At 43.9% G+C, this 21,997-nt stretch overlaps 2 protein-coding genes across 7 annotated transcripts; both read left to right on the top strand.

Moving 5' to 3' along the window:
- Positions 1–12,939: 12,939 nt before the first annotated feature.
- Positions 12,940–17,128, top strand: LOC119325664. Its single transcript, XM_037599380.1, has 13 exons — positions 12,940–13,065; positions 13,840–13,956; positions 14,065–14,257; positions 14,490–14,632; positions 14,755–14,929; positions 15,145–15,206; positions 15,477–15,558; positions 15,849–15,906; positions 16,003–16,133; positions 16,217–16,309; positions 16,388–16,458; positions 16,597–16,789; positions 16,875–17,128. Exons 2-12 carry the CDS (start codon positions 13,874–13,876, stop codon positions 16,730–16,732), a joined length of 1,227 nt encoding a protein of 408 aa, XP_037455277.1. The 5' UTR covers positions 12,940–13,065; positions 13,840–13,873; the 3' UTR covers positions 16,733–16,789; positions 16,875–17,128.
- A 435-nt stretch (positions 17,129–17,563) lies between these two features.
- Positions 17,564–19,895, top strand: LOC119326590. 6 transcript variants are annotated; one of them, XM_037600215.1, is made up of 2 exons: positions 17,564–17,741; positions 17,841–19,895. In XM_037600215.1, exon 2 carries the CDS (start codon positions 18,755–18,757, stop codon positions 19,709–19,711), a length of 957 nt encoding a protein of 318 aa, XP_037456112.1. In that variant the 5' UTR covers positions 17,564–17,741; positions 17,841–18,754; the 3' UTR covers positions 19,712–19,895. The 6 variants fall into 3 exon arrangements, with proteins under 6 accessions (XP_037456112.1, XP_037456115.1, XP_037456110.1 ...); XM_037600213.1 differs by having other exon boundaries at positions 17,564–17,753; positions 17,844–19,895; XM_037600214.1 differs by having other exon boundaries at positions 17,564–17,753.
- The last annotated feature ends 2,102 nt before the right edge of the window (positions 19,896–21,997 follow it).

Genomic DNA, 21,997 nt, shown 5'->3' with positions numbered 1-21,997 from the left:
GTGCTTGCATAAGAACTTACATGACATCTTTTGTCCTACCCTCCCGTGGCAGCGGGGTGCATAAGAAAACCAAGGGATATTAATGCCTCCTTTTAATAAAGAACCGAAACAAAATATTAACACATGGTGAATACATTAATATCCATCACTGATAAAATGCCTACGCTTTCTCATATTGATTTTTGCTAAGTTACTACCGTTGCTGCTTTTACAATCATCACAAACTACAACTGTTATTGTTCCTATAACTATTGCTACTATAAAAACTATCAAAGCACTGTTCTACTAAACACTTTGCTGCAGAAATATTATATCCTAGGTGTGGTTGAATTGACAACTCAATTGCTAAGGTTCATAAAGATTCTTTGGCTCCATTTGTGTCGAATCAACAAATTTGGGTGAAATACTACCCTCGGAAACTATCGCAATCTCCTATACCTGTGGGTTACCAGCAGTCAGGCTCCCAGCATGCCGAAAAATCAAGCTACCACCACCACGATCGACACTAACCTCCGACTGGCGACGAGGCTCCTTGGATGATCTACGAGCCTAAATTGGCCTGTGGGCATGCCACCCGTCCAAGTGTGACGCGTGGTCTACCCCGGACCAAGACTTTCTTGAAGAGGGCAGCTCGGCTATGTGCCCGGTCATAGGACAAGTACCAGCCGACCTTCACCAAGTATGACTACGTGGCTAGCCTGAATGATGTGTGTCACACCATAGATGACATCCGTTCAACAGTCGCGAGTCCATGTGAAATGTATCCCCCCTCCTTTGTGGATCACATCATTGCTCACCCCCTTCTCGGCGAGTTCAAAATCAACAACTGCGACAAGCATGATGGTAACACAGGTCCTATGATTTGGATTGCAGTCCTGGTGGAAAATGTAGATGACTATCATGTCATAATCCATCTGTCACTTATGTTGAAAGGCTCAACTTGGGCTTGGCTTTGAATCCTCCCTCCCAGGTCGATCAAAAGCTGGGAAGACCTTTAGGTCGAATTCATGGCCAACTTCAGGGGTACTTACGTCCCGGCCGGCCGATGCCGGCGACCTAAGCAACATGAAGTAGGGAAAGAACGAGTTAGTATGCAGTTACTGGACTCATTTCCTAAAAAAATGATATCCTTGATTACAGCGACCTTGAGGCCACCGCAACATTCAAGCATGGTGACAGTGTCCTGGCTAGGGGACTACTCACCATGTTGACTCCAGGCCTACAGGTCGTGGTGAGTACCCCTTTTGGGTCCTGACTTGTGCCACATCAGGCGGCCCATGCGCGTATAATTAGAAGGATTCAAAAGACTTGATTATATTCCCCAAGAAGCTGGATTTGGGAGGATCTTATCTCTTCGTATGTAGCTGATTAGTATCTTGTAACCTGATACGTCTTCAACGTATCTATAATTTTTGATTGTTCCATGCTATTATATTATCTGTTTTGGATGTTTAATGGGCTTTATTATGCACTTTTATATTATTTTTGGGACTAACCTATTAACCGAAGACCCAGTGCAAATTGCTGTTTTTTTTGCCTATTTCAGTGTTTCGCAGAAAAGGAATATCAAACGGAATGAAACCTTCGCGAGGATCGTTTTTGGAACAAACGCAATCCAGGAGACTTGAAGTGGACGTCAGGGAAGCAACGAGGCGGCCACGAGGCAGGGAGGCGCGCCCAGGGGGGTAGGCGTGCCCCCCACCCTCGTGGGCCCCTCGTAGCTCCACCTACCTACTTCTTTCGCCTATATATACTCTTATACCCTGAAAACATTCAGGGAAGCCACAAAACTTATTTTCCACCGCCGCAACCTCCTGTACCCGTGAGATCCCATCTTGGGGCCTTTTCCGGTGCTCCACCGGAGGGGGAATCGATCACGGAGGGCTTCTACATCAACACCATAGCCTATCCAATGACGTGTGAGTAGTTTACCACAGACCTTCGGGTCCATAGTTATTAGCTAGATGGCTTCTTCTCTCTCTTTGGATCTCAATACAAAGTTCTCCTCGATCTTCTTGGAGATCTATTCGATGTAATACTTTTTGCCGTGTGTTTGTCGAGATCCGATGAATTGTGGGTTTATGATCAAGATTATCTTTGAACAATATTTGATTCTTCTCTGAATTCTTATATGCATGATTTAATATTTTTGCAAGTCTCTTAGAATTATTAGTTTGGTTTGGCCTACTAGATTGATCTTTCTTGCAATGGGAGAAGTGCTTAGCTTTGGGTTCAATCTTGCGGTGCTCGATCCCAGTGACAGAAAGGGAAACGACACGTATTGTATTGTTGCCATCGAGGATAAAAAGATGGGGTTTATATCATATTGCTTGAGTTTATCCCTCTACATCATGTCATCTTGCCTAATGCGTTACTCTGTTCTTATGAACTTCATACTCTAGATGCATGCTGGATAGCAGTCGATGTGTGGAGTAATAGTAGTGGATGCAGAATCGTTTCGGTCTACTTGTCACGGACATGATGCCTATGTTCATGATCATGCCTAGATATTCTCATAACTATGCGCTTTTCTATCAATTGCTCGGCAGTAATTTGTTCACCCACCGTAGAATTTGTTATCTTGAGAGAAGCCACTAGTGAAACCTATGGCCCCCGGTCTATTTTTCAGAGTATTAATCTCCCGCCTACGTACTATTTATGTCGACGTTTATTTTGCAATCTTTAATTTTCAATCTATACAAAAAAAATACCAAAAATATTTATCTTATTATCTTTATCAGATCTCACTTTTGCAAGTGGCCGTGAAGGGATTGACAACCCCTTTATCGCGTTGGTTGCAAGGTTCTTGATTATTTGTGCAGTAACTAGGGATTTGCGTGTAGTCTCCTACTGGATTGATACATTGGTTCTCAAAAACTGAGGGAAATACTTACGCTACTTTGCTGCATCACCCTTTCCTCTTCAAGGAAAAACCAACGCATGCTCAAGAGGTAGCATAACCTAGGACCCCTCGGTACATACATAAACCGAGGGGCCTGGCTCATATAGAACTTAAGAAATCTTTTGGTAGATACATGTACTTTCTACTTTACTCCAATGAAAAATAGAAGCAAGACATGAGGCATTATCTCCACGGAGAGCGCAAATGTGGGTAGAATAGTGTGTCCTTGTTACCATTGCCTACCTAGAGATCTATCAGATTTAGCTTCGTCGGTGGTGGCCCATGCAGGTCCTGCTAGGTGATCATCGCAGATTGATGGGAACCAAGATCAACGAGTAGATGTATTCTAGCGAGATCTTTTTGTTCTGACAGATGTTTGTGTTGGGGGGCATCACCCTCTTTGCCACCTAGGATGCATGGCTACCTTGGCCAACTCGAGTCCTTCGCTCTAGGTTGGACTGTCAGGTTCAACGGCATGGAGTATGCATCGGATTGCTGCAGAGAGATGATCCTCACAAGCTTGATGCCACGCCAATTAGAGGAACAACATGAACCACTTTCCCCAGACCCGATGTCAGATCTTACTAGTTCCATTTTCTGGTGTTTGGTATTTTCAGGAAAATCCCTAGAAAGCTAGTTGATGTAGAACCAACGTTGCATGATATACCACCAAAGTTGGTTTTAAAAGTTGCATCATGTAGCACCAAAGTTGTTTTTTTAAAACCAACTTTGGTGCTACATAGCCAAATGTGGTTCACCTTTTAGGAAGTTGGTTGATGTAGCACCAAAGTTTGTTTTGACAAAGTTTGTCAACTTCCCGAAAACTGGGCCACAAACTTCTGCAAGACCAACTTTTGTGCTACATGATGCAACTTTGGTGCTACATCGACCAACTTCTCGAAAGCTGGACCACATTTGGTATGTTATGACAAACTTTTTCAAAACCAACTTTGGTGTTACCTCATGTAACTTTGGCGCCACATCGACAAACTTTCCGAAAGATGGACTCCATTTGGGTATGTTTTGACAAACTTTTTCAAAACCAACTTTGGTACTACATGGCCCAACTTTGGTTCTACATCAGCTAACATTTTGAAAGATGGGCCCCGTTTGGGCTTGTTTCCACAAACTTGTTCAAAACCAATTTTGGTGGTACATGATGCAACTTTGATGCTACATCAACCAACTCTTCGAAAGCTAGACCCCACTTGGGTATGTTTTGACAAATTTTTGAAAACCAACTTTGGTGCTACATGATGCAACTTTGGTGCAACAACAACCAACTTTCCAAAAGGCAGACCCCATGTAGATATATCTCGAAAAACTTTTTGATAACCTACTTTCTTGGTACATGATGCAAATTTGGGGTTGCATGATGCACCGTTTCAAAAGATAGAACCCGTTTGGGTATGGTTCAAGAAACTTTTTCAAAATTAACTTTGGTGCTACTTGGTGGGACTTTGGTGGTACAACAACTGGCTTTAGAATTACAGAGTGAAGACGCCTACTAGTGATGCTGATTTGCATAACATTGCCCATCAGTTGTCCATGCTACTATGATAGTTGGCCACCTTAAAAACAAAGGCCTCCACCTCACTATGAGGTCGCCTACCCCGGTGATGCTCAATGGCCTACAACATTGTAAAAGTTGCATACCATGGTTCCTAACTTGTCTACCTGGAAAACTAAATTGCATAAGGAGCAAAAAACTATTGTAGGTGAATCTTTCGATGATGTTAGACTACTCATTAGTCATGATAGGCAACTTAGGCTACATGTTAGTCAACTGGCAATCATGGTGGTCAACTTATGAGAGCTTTATGCCAAGTGATATCGTGAAAGGTGAGCCTACTACGAGTTGGTTCTCATGGCACTAAAGTTGGTTCTCGTAGTACAAATGTTGGCTCCTATAGAATAAAACTTGGTTCTGCTGCCTACTCGTGGATGTATAGTTTTCACTGCCGGCCTCCTACTGCAACTACCTTGCCAGCGAGATGCGAAACTTCGTCTACTGCTCCGGCCAACTGTCTAGTAGTCGATGCGCAAATTCGATTGTTGTATATATGTGTCGATTTCCTAACTAAACATGGGTGTACAACATCGTAGAGGGAGGGGATGAAAAGGAGAGGACGGCTTACCTATGTGCAGTGGCTCTTTGACTAGGGGCAGACCTTGCGTCTCCTGGCTGATCGCTCACCCCCTTCGACCCCTCTGGTCCACCGCTACCCCCTTCAACCGCCAAGAATTATCATTGACATGCTCCTCCCCTTCATCGGCTCCTACTTGACCTTCATGCTCGGCATCAAATGGAATGAGAAAGGGGACCAGATAGGAACAAGGGAGAAGGTGATATCGTGAGGCAGATATGTTTTTCTAGGAGAGAGACATTGAAGGGATGGAGCAGCGTTTTATTGATCTATGCTCGTGTGCCGTGTAGCGCATGCATTCGCCACGTCGGGATCGTGCAGTTGTATGATTCAGAGTTTGGAAACAAAATTTGATGCAATATTAGGTAGGCCAGGGGTGTTCTTTTTTCGGCACAAATGGCATTTCTGGCACAAGATTAATTTCTAAATTTAGCAATAATAATAAATACATCAACATAATGTAGCACCAAATGTAGTTCTCAAAGTATAGAAAGATACCAATAGCTAGTCATATAATTTGCGCCAAGCATGTTGTTTATGTGGCACGAACACTATATAATCTTTTGGTAAAAATCCGCTTCTGAGCTCAGGCTCATCTGCACCCACGCTGATGAGAAGGTCAAAACAAATACTAGAAAAATTCAAAAAAATATATTTTTTTGCATGGTAGATAATTTGATGCGTGAGGTCCGCTCCAATTTTCAAATCATTTGGACGTCTAAGCAGCTCTCGGAAAAAAGACAAATTTGGGGTCTGTAAAAAGGTTTACTGTTCATGCACTGTTCTGATCCGATTTGTCTTTTTTGCCGAGAGCTGCTCAGATGTTCAAATGATTTAAAAATTGGAGCGGACCTCACACACTAAATTGTCTATCATGCAAAAAAATTAGATTCTTTTTTAATTGTTTTGTGATATTTTTTCTGACCAGGTGTGGATGAGTCTGGGCACCGAAATACTGCACTCATGTTTTTGGCGCAAAATTAGTTTCTAAAATTATCTTCTGTAAACAACAAATCCATCCACATAATGTAGCACCAATTTAATTCTCTCTTCTTTTTTGTGTGGTAGCACCAATTTAATTCTCAGCATGTAGATATATATTACTCCCTCCGAATCCTAATTAATTGACGCATACTTAATACAAAATTGTACTAAGTGTGCGTTGATTAATTTGGACAGGAGAAAGTATTAATAACTAGCCATACGTATAAACAGATAAACACCACAAATTAAAGCTTTAAAAAGGCATAAATTAAAGCAGGAGGGGTATATATAAGGGAGCGCTAGCCAGTCAGTCGATCAGACTCAACACAACACCACTAGATCGAGACCCACAAGGGGCCGGTAACCGCCACCCGCATCGGCATCGAGATGGACAGCACCGTGGACGCAATGGCAGCGGCCTACGACGCGCTGGTGGACGCCGCGGCAGCCCACGTCCGCGAGCCCGGCCGCGCCGCCGCGGTGGAGGACCTCAAGCGCCGCCTTGACGCCTTCCACGAGTGCTGCGACCGCGCGGAGGACCTCGTCCACATGGCCGCCGCGCGCCTCGGGCCCGCCGACGCCCGTGCCGCCGGCGATCGCCTTGACGCGCTCGGCCGCACCCTGCACGCCGTCGGTGCCCCCCGTGAGGAGAAGGGGAAGGCGGTTCAGGAAGGTGATGACAAGGATCCCGCGGCGCCCACTTCGCCGGTGGTGCCGGGAGCCGACGACAAGTAGCTCTGTCGTTCGGGCGGTCGATCCATCCATCTCGCCTGTTGTTGTTTGTTGGGTGTGATGTTGAGTAATTAATCCTCTAGCTTCTAAAAAAGATGCTAATCGGCCGCCTCGTCTATCTCTCTCTCTAGATCAAGGATAAAAATGGAGAAAGGACCGAATTAGCATACTCCTATGTTGTAGATTCATCGCATTTTCTTTTTCCGATTTTTTTCCCTTGATGTTATGGTCAGTGGAAAGAGAAGAACACCCGAGGGTAATGTGAAGAACTGGCGTCGGCACAATTTGGTCTTCTAAAATCAGGTGTACGAGAATTCGGTCGTTATTAGTTGAATATAATGTGACATCCTAGGATAACGATATAGGCGACCCTTGCCGCGGCGCCTAGGTCTCTAGACCTCTCAACACTTACACATTCGTAGCATCCATGTCGGCACACACGCACACACACATGCCGAGCCCACCGGGCATGTGGACACAACCTAAGCCTAAGCCCACTGAGCCCGCTGCGCTTTTAGTGCTCAATAGATATATGTGATAATATGTAGGTTACGATACATTAACAGGGCTACTTATAGTTGTTTTCACTAGAACAACCAATGGGTTGAGTATGTGACCATGAACCAGACACTTAATACATATACATAGGCAATCGAGCATCCCTACCAGTTCCCAAATTATGTTGTTTAATGAAGAAAGGTACGACCCGACAAACTTTAATAACATCTTTCCACTAGTTAGCGCAAACCCATTACTGGCATTTCCATCTATTACTTCCTCAATATACCAAAACATACCCAAATGACTTCTAGCTTTGGGAAATTTGGTTGGCGTAGCACCAAAGTTGCATAATGTAGCACCAAAGTTGGTTTCCAAAAAGCTTGTCGAAACATACCGAATTGGGTCTAGCTTCCAAAAAGTTGGTTGGTGTAACACCAAAGTTGCATCATATAGCACCAAATTTTGTTTTGAAAAAGTTTGTCTAAACAAAATGGGGTCCAGCTTTCGAAAGGTTGGTTGATTTAGCGCAAAACTTGGTCCATGTAGCACCAAAGTTGGTTTTGAAAAAGTTTATCGAAATATACTCGGATGGGGTCCAACTTTCGGAAATTTGGTTGATCTAGCACCAGAGTTACATCATTTAGCAACAAAGTTGGTTTGAGAAAGTTTGCCGAAACATACCCAAATGTGGTACAACTTTCAGAAACTCGATTGATGTAGCACCAAAGTAACATCATGTAGCACCAAAGTTGGTTTTGAAAAGTTGCATCATGTAGCACCAAAGTTGGTTTTGAAAAGGTTTATCACTTTTTCAAAACCAACTTTGGTGCTACATGATGCAACTTTGCTACATAGCCAAATGTGATCCAGCTTTCAGGAAGTTGGTTGATGTAGCACCAAAGTTGGTTTTGAAAAAGTTTGTCGACTTCCTCAAAAATGGGCCACAAACTATTGCAAAACCAACTTTGGTGCTACATGATGCAACTTTGGTGCTACATCGACCAACTTCTTAAAAGCTGGACCACATTTGGGTATGTTTCGACAAACTTTTTGAAAACCAACTTTGGTGCTACCTGATGTAACTTTGGCGCTATATCAACAAACGTTCTGAATGATCGACCCCATTTGGCTATGTTTCGACAAAAATTTTCAAAACCAACTTTGGTACTGCATGGCCCAATTTTGGTTATATATCAACTAACCTTCCGTAAGCTGGACCCCGTTTGGGTTTGTTTCGACAAACTTTTTCAAAACCATCTTTGGTGGTACATGATGTTTTGATGTTACATGAACCAACTTTCTAAAAGCTATACCCCATTTATGTTCCAACAAAATTTTGAAAAAACTTTGGTGCTACATGCTGCAACTTTGGTGCTACAACAACCAACTTTCCAAAAGCCAGACCCTATTTAGGTATGTTTCTGAATTTTTTTTGAAAACCAACTTTGATGCTACATCATGCAAATTTGGCTGCATGATGCACCTTTCCGAAAGATAGAACCCGTTTGGATATATTTCAACTAACTTTTCCAAAATTAACTTTGGTGGTACAACAACCAGCTTTAGTATTACAGAGTGAAGCCGCCTACTAGTGATGCTCAATTGCATACCATTGCCCATTAGTTGTCCATGCTACTGTGAAAGTTGGCCACCTCAAAAAAAGGTCTACACATCACTATGGGGTTGCTTACCCAATGATGCTCAATTGCTTACAACATTGTAAAAGTTGCATACCATGGTTCGTAACTTTTGTACATGGAAAACTAAGTTGCATACGGCGCAGAAACCTATTGTAGGTCAAACTTTCGATGATGTTAAGAGTGCTCATTAGTCATGATAAAAAACTTAGGGTACATGTTAGTCAACTTGGTAGTCATGGTGGACAACTTACGGGAACTTTATGCCAAGTGATATCACGAAAGGAGAGCCTACTAAGTTGGTTCTCATTGCACTAAACTTGATTCTCATAGTACAAATGTTGGCTCCCATAGCGCAAAACTTGGTACTTCTACCTACTCGTGGATGTATAGTTTTTGTTGATGGCCTCCTACTGCAACTACCCAGCCAGGGATATGCGAAACTTCGTCTACTGCCCCGACCAACTGTATAGTAGTCGATGTGCAAATCCGATTGTTGTTTGTGCCAACTTCCCGAACATGGGTGTACAACATCATAGAGCGAGGGTATGAAAAAGGAGAAGATGCTTACCTCTGTGCAAGACTCAAGTGCGGTGGCTCTTCGAATAGGGGCGGACCCTGCGTCTCCTGGCTTACCGCACTTGCGCAACTCGCCTTCACGACCTGATGGAGATGCATGAGGTCGCACGAAGCCAACAACGTCATCGCTCCAGATCCAAGAAAAAAAGGAAGGAGGAGGTGGTGGAGTTGCATGTCCGATTTGATCACCACACACCTCTAGTCCACCGCCACCCCCTTCAACCCCAGGGATTGGCATCGACATATTTCTCCCCTTCATTGACTCCTACTTGACCTACATGCTCGGCCTCAAATGCAATGAGAAAGGGGAAAAGGTAGGGACGAGGGAGAAGGGGATATGGTGAGGAACGAACAGAGAAAAGGCAGATGTGTTTTTCTGCGAGAGAGACAACAAAAGGGTGAAGGATATGTGCTCGTGCGCCGTGTAGCATGTGCACTTGCCATGTCGGGATCGTGCAGCAGCGTGTCAGAATTTGGAAAACAATTGATGCAATATTAGTTGGGCCAAGGGTGTTATTTTTTGGCACAAATGGCGTTTCCGACGCAAGATTTACTTTTAAATTTAGCAATAATAAATACATCAACATAATGTAGCACCAAATGTAGTTCTCAAAGTATAGAAAGATACCAATAGCTAGTCATGTAATTTTGCGCCAAGGGTGTTGATTCTGTGGCACGAACATTGTATAACTTTTTGGCGCAAAATTAGTTTCTAAATTTATCTTCTGTAAACAAAAAATACATCCACATAATGTATAACCAATTTAATTCTCAACATGCAGAAAGATATTCCCGCAAAAAAATGTATAGAAAGATATTAGGTGACCATTGCCGCAACGGCTTAGGTCTCTAGACATCTCAACACTTATGCATTTGTAGCGTCCCATGCGGCACACACACACAAACACGCCAAGCCCACTGAGTATGTGGACACAACTTAAGCCTGATAGGGCCTTTGCCTCGTACCCTTCTTGGGCCGATTGAGACGATATACTCCACCACCGCTAATCACACGTGTACTATGAACAAGGGTAAAAGTAAGACAAAGACCAAGGCCAGCGCTAAGCTCTGGTGGTTCCCGACAAGGCTCTCGAGGTTGTGATCCGAACGGCGACGAAGACCAGAGCCTGGATCGCAAGACACCGGCTATCGATGCGATCGAGGATCAACAGGAGGCTGGGCTATGTCGAGTTCGACTACAACTACATAGCCAATGTGGCCAAGACGGACACATTCACCAAGGAAGGATGAAAGAAGATGGACTTTAGCCGCATTGAGGTCGCCCACTACCACGATCCAAAGGATGACTTTATTCTGTATGTTCCTCCGGACAACTATGGTGATGAGGAGGACGAGCTTGAGAGTGCCTGAATTCGATTTGCACCCACACACTTCGAGCCCGCCGAGCCAACCGAGCATGTGAAGAACATGTGTCGGCACCTCGACCGCCCTCGCCTGCATTGTTGCATCAAGGACATGGGACATTACCTTGTAAGGGTTTTCAATGGAGATTAGCCTTAGTGTTCAATCTCTCAAGGCGTAGGAGCCAAAATCTTTACATTTTGTGGGAAGTGTGATTCCAAGATGGTGGTGAGCATGGGATCTCCCACTTGCAGCGAGAGATCAATGTGCATGTGGGCTATGGATACATTTGGACATTAACCTGGCTAAGTAAAAGAATTGGACCCATCAACTAGCGGTAGCGGGGACTGGTCATCTTCTCCATAACCAATGATATTCCATCACAATTTTCCCCCAATCTGTAGCTTTCGCTTTCAGACTGGATCTTGTCTCACTGCTTTTGTTCTCATGGAGGCTTTCAAATCCTATTTTTCCACTTTGCCTGCCGAGGCTTCATGAGAAGGTTGTTGCAATTACCACTGCCTACATGATGGTGGCTCATGTAGTCATTTGTTGTCACACCTGCTAACAAGTTTGTGATAATAGAAAAGACCTTCAACGCATACTTGGATGAATGAGCAACCTTGTGTAAGTGTTTTCCATCACAACAAACTTGTGAGTGGACGCAAGAACAATGGTTGCATCATTGGCCACTACATAGGCAGTGGTAAATGCATCAACTTTCTTACCGTCTCTAGCAAACTCGGTGAGTGATGTGGCAGCAGAGACTATCTTCTTGAACACATCATCTTTTGATTTAAACCTTTTGTTTGGTAGAGCGCGAGAGACGACTTCATTAGGGGACACAGAGGGTCACATAGCATCGATGAGCTTATCGGCGGTAGTATTTGCCCGTCCACCATGATGAAAATAGGGATTAGTAAATTGCAATGTTCCTAACCGTGTCGTGTGGTAGTTACAAAACTGTAGCACTCACATGTGGCAACCAACTAGATGATCTTCAACTAATACGGATATGGACACAACCTAAGCATGATAGGGACTTCGCCTCATACCCTTCTTGGGCTGATTGAGACAATGTATTGACCACCGCTAATCACATGTCTATCAACTTCGCAATGTCACTTGGTTCTATTTGAAAACAGTAGAAGGAGAAAAGTTGGCTTTACAATTACAAACAACTTACTACCTATCAAAACACGGTTCAGTCAGCATGGGTAGAGGCTTGCCAATGAGCCATAATTTCAGTGTGATGTCAGCTTAAGGAGTTGGTGTCGACCTCAAGATTGGGCTTAGGCAAGACAGCCGTTTGCGCTCCTATAAGACGATGAGGCCTATAGTGACGCAAGGAAAAATAAGCAAACATAAACTACTAGCGGATCGTAAAAGCTCGTATTGTTATGTACAATTTTCTTTTCATTTTACAAATGGATGAATAAATGCATAAGATTCTCTAACATACGTTATTATCATCATTTTCATTTACCCATCAAGATCAACTCAAGACGCCGCAGCACCACCGCCATTGCAGTTACACCTCAACGTAGCATTGAACGAGGTTCCAAACTTGATACTGTTAAGTTAGATCCGGGTCTCTCATTTAGTACAGACGGGTTGGCACAAGGGGAAAAACATTGTACCCTTTTAGAAAATGTGGACCCTGCAGTAGCGCATCGACCGTTCGGAGAGCCCCACTGTTCTGAAGGTGGTTTTGCAGTTGGTCATACTTGTCGAAGGGTAACAACAGCTCAAATCGAATCCTCTAGTTGAGGTGCATTTTTCTTCTTCCTAAACCTAGTTTCAGTTGAATGTTTTTATAAAAGTAGTTAAAATTACCACCATAGTTAAAAGTGGGGTCCACATTTATTTTTAGGAGCATCATTTTTCTTAGTCTCGCTCAAGCTGAGTAAGCTCAATGGCGGCGAATCAGCAATCGAGCCGCTCGGAACCCTAGCCTGGCCCGCCGGCTCGCCATGGCATGCCCTCCTTGCCCGCCGTCGCCGCTCGCCAGGGTGCGGCTCGACGACGTGGCGCCCCACGACGGCGCGGCCGCCCCGGGCTACGCGCGCGCCGTCGGCGCCCTCGCCGCCTCGCTCGCCCGCCGCGGCGCCGCCGTGCTCGAGCTCCCCGCCGCCGACGCGGCCGTCGTCCGCTGCGCCCTCGAGTCCGCCCGCGCCTTCTTCCGTGGCCGCCACGCCGCCTACCTCTACCGCGCCGGGAGGTATCCTTAATTGCATCTGCAGCCTACTTCGTCTTAGATTTGAGTCAGTAGTTTAGATTCCGGTTTGGCTCAGCGCCGGAGTGTGAGCGAACCACAAGGGTGAAAGTCTGAAAGAGCTGGCTGACCATACACAACATTCCTGAACATTGGGAATATTGCTCTGTTTCCTCTGTTTTCGGGGCCGGAGTGTGACTGAAATAGAATGGTGATGGTTACATCTCTTTGATTACTCTAGCACTAGACTCTTAGTGAACTGACAGATGATGCTGTATACATTATTTTGGTGGTCTATCAACACAAAATGTACAAGAATTGCTTCATACTCAAAATGTAAATGTACAAGAATTGCCTCTTATACCAAAGAAGATGTGCTCCCTCCGATCCAAATTAAATGATGCAGCGTCAGTACAACTTTGTACTAGAGCTGCGACATTTTATTTGGATCGGAGGGAGTACAAGAAGTTGCCTCATATGTATGCCAGTATTAACATAGTAGATTGTGTTTTACGTACATCTTTTACATTCCAAAATGAAATGAAAAAAAACATGTTGATTATAGAAAAATTAGGAGGAACCTAGAATTAGGGTCTTATGGGTAAGGACACTATTGCTGATTTACTAACCTCTGTATGCTAGATTGTTAGGCAAAGGGGGCTGTCAGATGTAAGCTAGTTAGGTCACAGCTCTGCACATGTTTTTTTCCCTCTTCTGTCAAATCAGGCAACGTTTTGTGGCTGGTTTCTGATATGTTTCGGTAATTCTACTCTATGTCAGGACTTTGGAAGATGGAGAGTTGTCGCCTGCTTGCATGGCTGATGCTTTCAGATGTTTGGGCAAAGCAGCCCGTGCCGCTCTCAGTGCAATAGCACGGCACCTGCGCCTACGTACCGAGTACACTTCTTGCCCTTTATCCCCTGGTTGAATTTCTCTTACTATTGATTAATATGCTCTCCACGTTCCCAGAATTCTACTAGCTAATAATCATGCCCTGTTATCCAGCGTATTCAACCAATTACTTGATGATACTCCACTGCCGGTTAACGAGGTCTCCTCATCAGAGTTGCTGGTGGCATATTCTCATGAACAGCTCCAAAGTGGTCACACACTCATGGGATATCTCAGCAGGTCCTCAATGCCTCAAGTTGATAGGGGATTTGTGACACTAGTTGCTTCCGATAATCCAGGAATTGAGGTAACAAAATTCTGCTCCTTACATGTATCTAAAATTTGAATGCAGCAATAGAGCATTTGAGTCATGGCTACTTTACTTTTGGTTAAATACGCTACCGTTTTCTTAGCCTCCTATTGTTTACATCTTGTTTTCTCCTTTTGTACTATGTGCAACTGATTCCAGTCTTATTCCGTGCCATTGGTACAATTCATCTGCCCAAGTCATAATTGTTTAGTGCTTGTTTCTTTGGTAGGTTTGTGACTCAAATGGCCATTGGTACCTAGCTGATGGGGTTTCAGGCCCAAATAATCTATTGCTTCTGACTGGAAGGGCCCTAAGTCATGTTACTGCTGGTCTTTGCCCAATTTCCCAGTACAGGGTCACTAATGAGAATAGGTCAGAATTATGAAATGCTGGAACATCTCACCATGTCATTTCATATACTTTTTTTTTGGCTTATACTCCTTGTGCTCCTGTACACATGAATTGGCCATCTAACCGCAATTTTCATCTTGTAGGGCATCACTCACCTTTAGGTTGGTGCCTCATGCCAGCGCTATATTGGATTGCTCTCCAATTTTAGCTGCTGGGCATTGCATACGACAGGTGTACCAACCCATACCTGCAAGCCAATTTATGGATGATTCTTATGCTGAAGAGCACGCTGTTTCCAGTCACTTGGAAGAACCTTCTGTAAGCATAAGTTCGAAGCAACATGGTTACTGTAGCATGCATGTTCTACATGGTCAATTATCCAGTGATACATGAGAGCTGCCACAGCTCTCAAATCTGTGAGAGTAGGAAAGTAATACACTGACAAGAATTGGGTGTTATGTGCATTTCATTTCCTGTTCATTTGTTGCTCTGAATTTTAAAAATTGCCCATATTTAACCAATTTCAACTGCAGGAATCTCAGGGCAACTTTGTTAGCGACCCATCACTCAGAAGTGTCCTGTCAGACCCTCTGTCGTAAGTTGTTCCTTGTTGGATGTAGCTGTTCATCACAAACTTGTTCACAACATATACATAGATTGCCTTATTCTGCATGGTCCTTCTACATCTGCTATTTTTTATGCGTTCATCGTAAGTTTAATGGGAGCAAGGGAGGGACAAAATTGCTTAATATGAATGCTCGTAGTGTTCTGTTTCTCCAAACCAATGTTACAGATCATCTCATTATTCGACATCGCAGTTGCTGATTTGCATGATTAATGCAGTAATGGACTTGTCTGTTTTCAGTGGGGCTTTTCTTGAAGATGCTATGGTTCTTCAATGTGGGCACTCATTTGGTGGCGTCATGCTGAAGAAAGTCATTGAAATGGTACGCTTTAGAAAAATCTAAATACTTATGCTGGCATTAATTTTTCTAACTTAAAATTGTGGTATTCATACAGTTTTAGTATTTAGTAGACATCTAGAGAGCCATAGTAACAGATAATCCAACTGGAACTTACTGAGAAGAATAGTGCCATTTTGATGAACCTTCTCACAGCAAAGGCATACTTTAGTATACAAACCTGAAATAGTATCTTTTCTGTGTGCTGCAACTCCCGTCTTTTGGGATGTCACCAACCAACAAATTGTTTCTTTTTATCACTGTAATGTAATCAGGCTAGATGCACCATTTGCAATGGAGAAGTTGACCCATCCTCCTTGTTTCCTAATCTCGGTATGTCTCTGTCGTATATTTACCTTCCTTATTAAGACTAGCATTAACAATGTTTCACCTGCTCACTTACGATCGGCAGTGTTCTGTGATGAACAGCTTTAAGAGCAGTAGCCACGGTGGTGAAGATGGAGGATGACAGGAGACTGTTTCATAACGCCGCTCTTCGGAAGCGCAGGAAAGATGTGACCGAGCATACGGATGTGCTGAAGCGGACTGGGAGTAGCAAAGTGTGTGTATAATCCTTTGAACATGCACCTAGTCTTTTACGTCCTAGCATACTGTTTGAATAGTTATCGTCTTGTTTTCTCAGGGAAACAGTGAGCTTGCTCTGGATGCTGAAAGCCCGGTGGCATTCAGGGGAGTGCAGTACCCATTTGTAGTGGGCGAGAGGGTCCTGATCATGGTACACTCAATACATTGCGCTTCTGAGAGTAAAGTGAAGTCACAAGAGCAGTTTGTTCTGATTACTAAATGCTTGCAGGGGAACAAAAGGACGCCCGAGAAATTTGTCGGGAAGGAGGCGGTCATCACTTCGCAGTGTCTGAATGGCTGGTAAGTGCAGTGCTTCACTCTCTTTTAATAGCGCAGGACGAACTGTGGCTTCGCACTCGTGACTCGTCTCACTGCAGCTCCTGTAGAAGTAGAACCTGTTGCATATTATTGGACTATAAAAATCTTTGGGTTGAACAGGTATCTTGTGAAGGCGCTCGACAGCGGAGAGAGTACGCGGCTGCAGTACCGGTCGCTGAAGAAAGTGCCGGAGCTGCAACTGCAGACGCAAGCGAGGCTGCTGCAGCCCCTGGCATTTCTTGGAGGCAGACAATAAGAGACGGCGATGACGGATCATGTGTGAACCATAACCACCGCCCACGGTGTCGGTCAGGTAGGACGAGGAAGATATGCTGGTAGTGCTGCTGTGTGCAAGTTGTGTACCAATGGATCTTAATTTCGTTTCCTTGTGTGTATAGGTAGAGCGCTCCCCTCCCTTGTTCGAAGGCGAGATCAATGTAAAAGTCGAGAGTATGAAATGAAGTGACCTATGTTTGCGCGCCAAATCTGTTCATGTTTTGAGGCCCTGTTCGGTTTGTAGGTTTTGCAAAGGAAAATTGTAGGAATTGTGAAACAGAGGGAAGGGAGCTGGAACGAGCGTTTGTATCTGGATGACGAACATGTACATACATTGTTTTTGAGTCCGTAGCGATGGAACAATTTTTACAAAGCATGATTTTTTTTATTTTTTTATATAGTTTATTCTTTTTTATAATATGTTTATGTTGTAATTGTGATTTATTCTGAAGGTAGGAACATTTCGATTGAGTAAGAAAAGAGACCTTTTTTTTTTTGCAAATTGAGTGTAGCTCAGATGGTTAGGTTCCTTGAGGTGGAATCAACCCATCACGGTTTAAGTCCTAGACTTTGCATCGATGGTCACATTTTCCTAGATTTATCAGATCTTCTGGCGTGTTTGTTCAGTTGAAGAAGACGTTTCCTGGCGAGATGATGTGACGTCTCAGTTGTGCTTACAGGGATGAATACATCAGCGAGCTAAAAGGAAAGAGTTTTTCTAGGGTTTTTATTTGTAGCGATGGGCCCATTCGGCCCACTAAGGAAATACTCCTACGTTCAGGATGGCTCACTCTCACAGTCTCCACTCTCCAGTACCCGTCACTACTGTCTCCAGATCGCTCACGGGAAGCCGCCGCCGCCGTCGTCCCGCCTCCCTCCGCCTCTCCCCCTCTTTTAAGAGGCATCCCTTCTCCATCCCGCCGCCGAGGATACTGTTTCTTGGCCCGGCACAGCAGGAGGCCGGCGGCGAGCATCACGAGGATCCCAATGTGAGTTTCTAGGTATCGGCATCTCCTCCGTTCTGTGCTGTACATGTTTTCTTTTCATCAGTATCGCAATGTGACTTTCTAACTATCAGTAGCAAACAGCAGGGAAGCAGCGGAGCGGTTGGTAGGTAGCCGCAATCCGGCTGTCTGAGGGAAGCTAGATGGCAGATCTCCCGGGTACTACTCGTAGCTGTTGCGACCCGCCGGCTGATTCGACGGTTGAGGCCGTTGAAGAAGCAGTGGCTCCGACTGATTTGTACTCCAATTTGAAGAAAGCGGCTGATTTCTCCGTTGAGATAACAGATGTGTGTGATACCCCCAGCCAGCAAGTTGATTCGACACTCCAGACGACCATGGATTCTGCAGAAGCACCACCTGCTCCGGTTGAGGAATGCTTAAGGAAAGCAGCTCAACAGTTTAAGTTTGCTTCCTCCTCTGAGATCACAGATGGGCATGAAATCCATGGATGTAGCCGTGAGCAAGTTGATGAGGGCATGGACTTTGCAGAGACAGCGCTACTGGCTTCGGCTCCGGTTGATAATGACTACTTGGAAAAAACAGCACAAGAGTTCAAGGTTGATTTCAACAAGAGAGAGGAGAAGATGCATAAGTTCCCTGCAAGCCTGCGCGGTCTCGGCAGCCCGTACATTGTGCCCAGGGTCGTGGCCATCGGCCCTTACCACCATGGCTCACCCCACCTCCAGCAGATGGAGAAAGCGAAGGGCATGGCTGCCTACCACTTCATCAGCGGGTCGCGCGGCCACTCGCTTGAAGAGATCTATGGGGCTGTCGTCAAGGTTGCAGACAAGGCCCGCTGCCTCTATGCCAAAGACGCGGTGGCAGGTATCAGCCATGCTGACTTTGCGGCTATGATGTTCTATGATGCATGCTTCTTGCTCGAGTTTATGCTTGGTAACAAGGACCTGCTTGACTGCCCAGAGTTGCGATATGTTTTTCACTCCAACGAAAAATTTATCATTAATGATGTAATCTTGCTGGAGAACCAGCTCCCATGAATGGTTGTGGAAACCCTCCTTGATTTTAGGTTTGTGCCAGTGAAGAGGAAACTTTTGAACTTCGGAGAAAATCTCACAAACCGTGTGTATCATATCAAACAAGATGAAATCCTTTCAGACTTGGAGGAAGAGTACACACCGCCTCATCTCCTTGGTCTTCTTCGATTCTACAAAACAAACAAGGAAAGGGCCACCAAAATCAAGATGGCCAACAAAAAGGCCAAAAGAGCCAGCAAGATAGCATTTCCAGCATCTCTTCTAAAGGAGGTATTTACAATATTGAAAGAGTTGAACACCCGAATGATGGCAGAGTCTAACAACCTCGAGGATGTTCATATAGAAAGCCATGTACCATTAACCAAAAAGAAGTCCAGGAAAAAACTCAATTCAGTGTCGGCATCTACAAATGTCATCGAGCTTGCAGAAATTGGCATCAAGCTCAAAGCCATCAGGACAGGAATTTTCACAGAAATTGGCATCAGGAAAGGACCCCTGTTTGGCGAGCTTTTCCTGACGCCACTGATGTTAAGCAGTGCAAGGGCGAGTTGGCTTGTAAATATGGCTGCTCTTGAGGTATGCACGAGCTCAGGGGGTCAACGTCGTTATCAACATTGTGATGAAGAGATGGCCATCTGCTCGTACATTGCTCTGCTTTCGATGCTCATGGACCGGGAAGAGGACGTGCACGAGCTACGAAGGAAGCATATTGTGCAAGGAGAACTCACAAACAAAGAGGTGCTCCAGCTCTTCAAGAGCCTTACGAAGCACCTGACGTCCAGCCGCTCATACCGCCGCATCTTGAGAGACATTGAGAGCTACAAGGTCAACAGGTGGCTGTGGATCAAGGTGCACAAGTTCATCTACAACAACTTTAGAACCATTGTCACGGTATTCTCTGTGGTCGGTGTTCTAGTGGGTATTTTCAAGACGCTCCTCTCTCTTAAGCAACACGAGTAAAGATCGACCATGTTTACCATACTTATATACAAATACTCTGTTTCGTGCTTAATTACAATGGTCTGATGTTAGTTTTTGGTTTTCAGAGTGATGCATGGTGTGATGTTGTCTGTTCTGCATTTGTCAAATTGTTGGCACAATGTACTGTATCTGAAATATAATTCTGAGTTACAACTTCACCTCATTTGTGAGCTATGGTTTGGAAACTGGGGTCGAATTTGTGTTGAGATAGAGACGATGAACTGGTGATGTAACTACTTTTGAGAGTGATCAAACGGACACCTGATGTATTAGCTGGGAATGAGGTGTGGTCTTGGTCGCTTCAGAGTGTCAGAATTACTGGTAGGCAAGTGTTGCATTTGATTCATTTCCTTTCCGGAAACAAATCACAAATTACTGGTAGGACGAGGAAGATATGGTGGTAGTGCTGCCATGTGCAAGTTGTGTATCAGTGGATCTTAATTTCGTTTCCTTGTTTGTATAGGTAGGGCGCTCCCCTCCCTTGTTCGAAGGCGAGATCGATGTAAAAGTCGAGAGTATGAAATGCAGTCATGTGCCTGCCTTAGGGTATCTGGTATCAGGCCATGCGATGTGACGGCTGGAGTTAATCGACCTATGTTTGCGCGTCAAGTCTGTTCATGTTTGAGTTTGTGGAGGAAGAATGTGTTTGCGTGTGTTCTTCAAGGGTGGCTCCAGATTGTACAAGACCTTTCTGTGACCTGTCGTCTCTACAGTGCTGTGGCCAGTAGTAGGAATATTCACTAACTATGTTTGGGCAATTATATGTCAGCATGACGACCCATGAATGTTTTTTTCTTGAATCCATGTGAAACATCTTAGGCCTATTTCGGTTTGGAATGTAAGATGAAAAGATGGGCATTGTGCTTGATGTGCTTCATCAAAGTGTAGCAGTTATTGGTTTTGATATGTATCCTTTACTAGCCCAGGTTCAGTAACAAACCCTAATTGAATGGGTTATCTAAATTGTTGCATCTATTTCCGCTGCCAAATAAAACTAATAACTTTATCGTCTAGTTAGTTTTGAATGTCGCAGCTAAAGACAGGGTAGTTTTAAATGTCATAGCTAGATAAACAAGTTTGAAATTTCGTAGCTAAATATTTCTAGTTTCAATTGTGGCAAATAAAATATTAGTTTGTGTGAATATGTCGTAGATAAACACAGCTTGTTCTTTTCAATATTTCATTTAAATGGTAAGAAATTTCTGAAACATAGGGCTACAAACTCTAGCTGTTTTAGAGAAGGGTACAATTGGAGTGCGGTCGACATGGGATTAAGGATCTTTTCCGTATTCCCAAGTCAGCCCTTTTTTCTGGCACAAACGAGCACATTTCCACTGAAAATGATTTTTATTTGGAAAAAGAATCAGAAAATAGTGGACACAATCAAAAAGTTTATAATATTTGGGAAGCCACAAAAAATATTTGATGAAGTTACACATAACCTTTAGAAAATAGAGTTGCACATAATGTTTGAGAAGTTACTATTAACTTTTAGTATTTTTATAAAAGATGATTTTTAACTACATAAAAGAATTGTATAATTTTGAACAAGTTGCTTAATAAGATGTGCAACTTTATACCTGATTACATAAGTGTACAGTACAACTTAAGAGGTCAAAATATAATACATATCAGAAAAAGTGTTGAACCATAGTGGGCTGAAGAGAGCCACAAATGACTTGGCAGTTCTCTGTGTTTGCTGCAATTACAACGTCAGTAAGACCAGGTGTTCTATCATTACTGATGCACGGTAACTTGATTATTCCTGGAGGCTCACCCAAAAGGAAAGGCACATGACATGAGAGAAATTTCTTCAAAACGTGCACTTGATGACAAGGTAATTGTCACTGCATATATAAATCACACTAGTTGCTTCCGATCATCCAGCTGAGTGAGCTTCTTTCTGGCACGTAGATGTTAATCCCGTTTTTTGTGTGCGTGTGCGTACAGGTAGGTGGTCGAGATTCGTGGGCGTGAGATGTAAAACTGCATCCTTGTGCCTGGACCTAATCGATCGTGTGCGTACGGTTACACTAGGGTGAGTCTACTGACTGCCAATATGTTTTTTTCCTTGACTCCAGCCAATATGGTGATATTTTGAAAAATGTAAATCTTATTATTATTCTGAAGAGAGAGAGAGAGAGAGAGAGAGAGAGTTTTTTAAGATAAGTTTTTTTATTACATTTTATCTCTCGAACAATCACAAACCATTTCCACCATTGGGTTTCTCGTGTCGAGATATTCGAAACTAGATTCCAACTTAAT

Source organism: Triticum dicoccoides, chromosome 6B (assembly GCF_002162155.2).
Source record: "Triticum dicoccoides isolate Atlit2015 ecotype Zavitan chromosome 6B, WEW_v2.0, whole genome shotgun sequence".
NCBI classification, from domain to species: domain Eukaryota; kingdom Viridiplantae; phylum Streptophyta; class Magnoliopsida; order Poales; family Poaceae; genus Triticum; species Triticum dicoccoides.
This window is presented reverse-complemented; position numbering and strand designations above follow the sequence as displayed.

Bases quoted from the DNA above. Each gene is read 5' to 3' on its own strand.
- LOC119326590 (XM_037600215.1), top strand. From the start codon at position 18,755: ATGGTTGTGGAAACCCTCCTTGATTTTAGGTTTGTGCCAGTGAAGAGG.
- LOC119325664 (XM_037599380.1), top strand. From the start codon at position 13,874: ATGGCTGATGCTTTCAGATGTTTGGGCAAAGCAGCCCGTGCCGCTCTC. The intron at 16,310-16,387 runs GTACACTCAATA...AAATGCTTGCAG, and splicing joins GCGAGAGGGTCCTGATCATG to GGGAACAAAAGGACGCCCGA. The intron at 16,459-16,596 runs GTAAGTGCAGTG...TGGGTTGAACAG, and splicing joins TCGCAGTGTCTGAATGGCTG to GTATCTTGTGAAGGCGCTCG.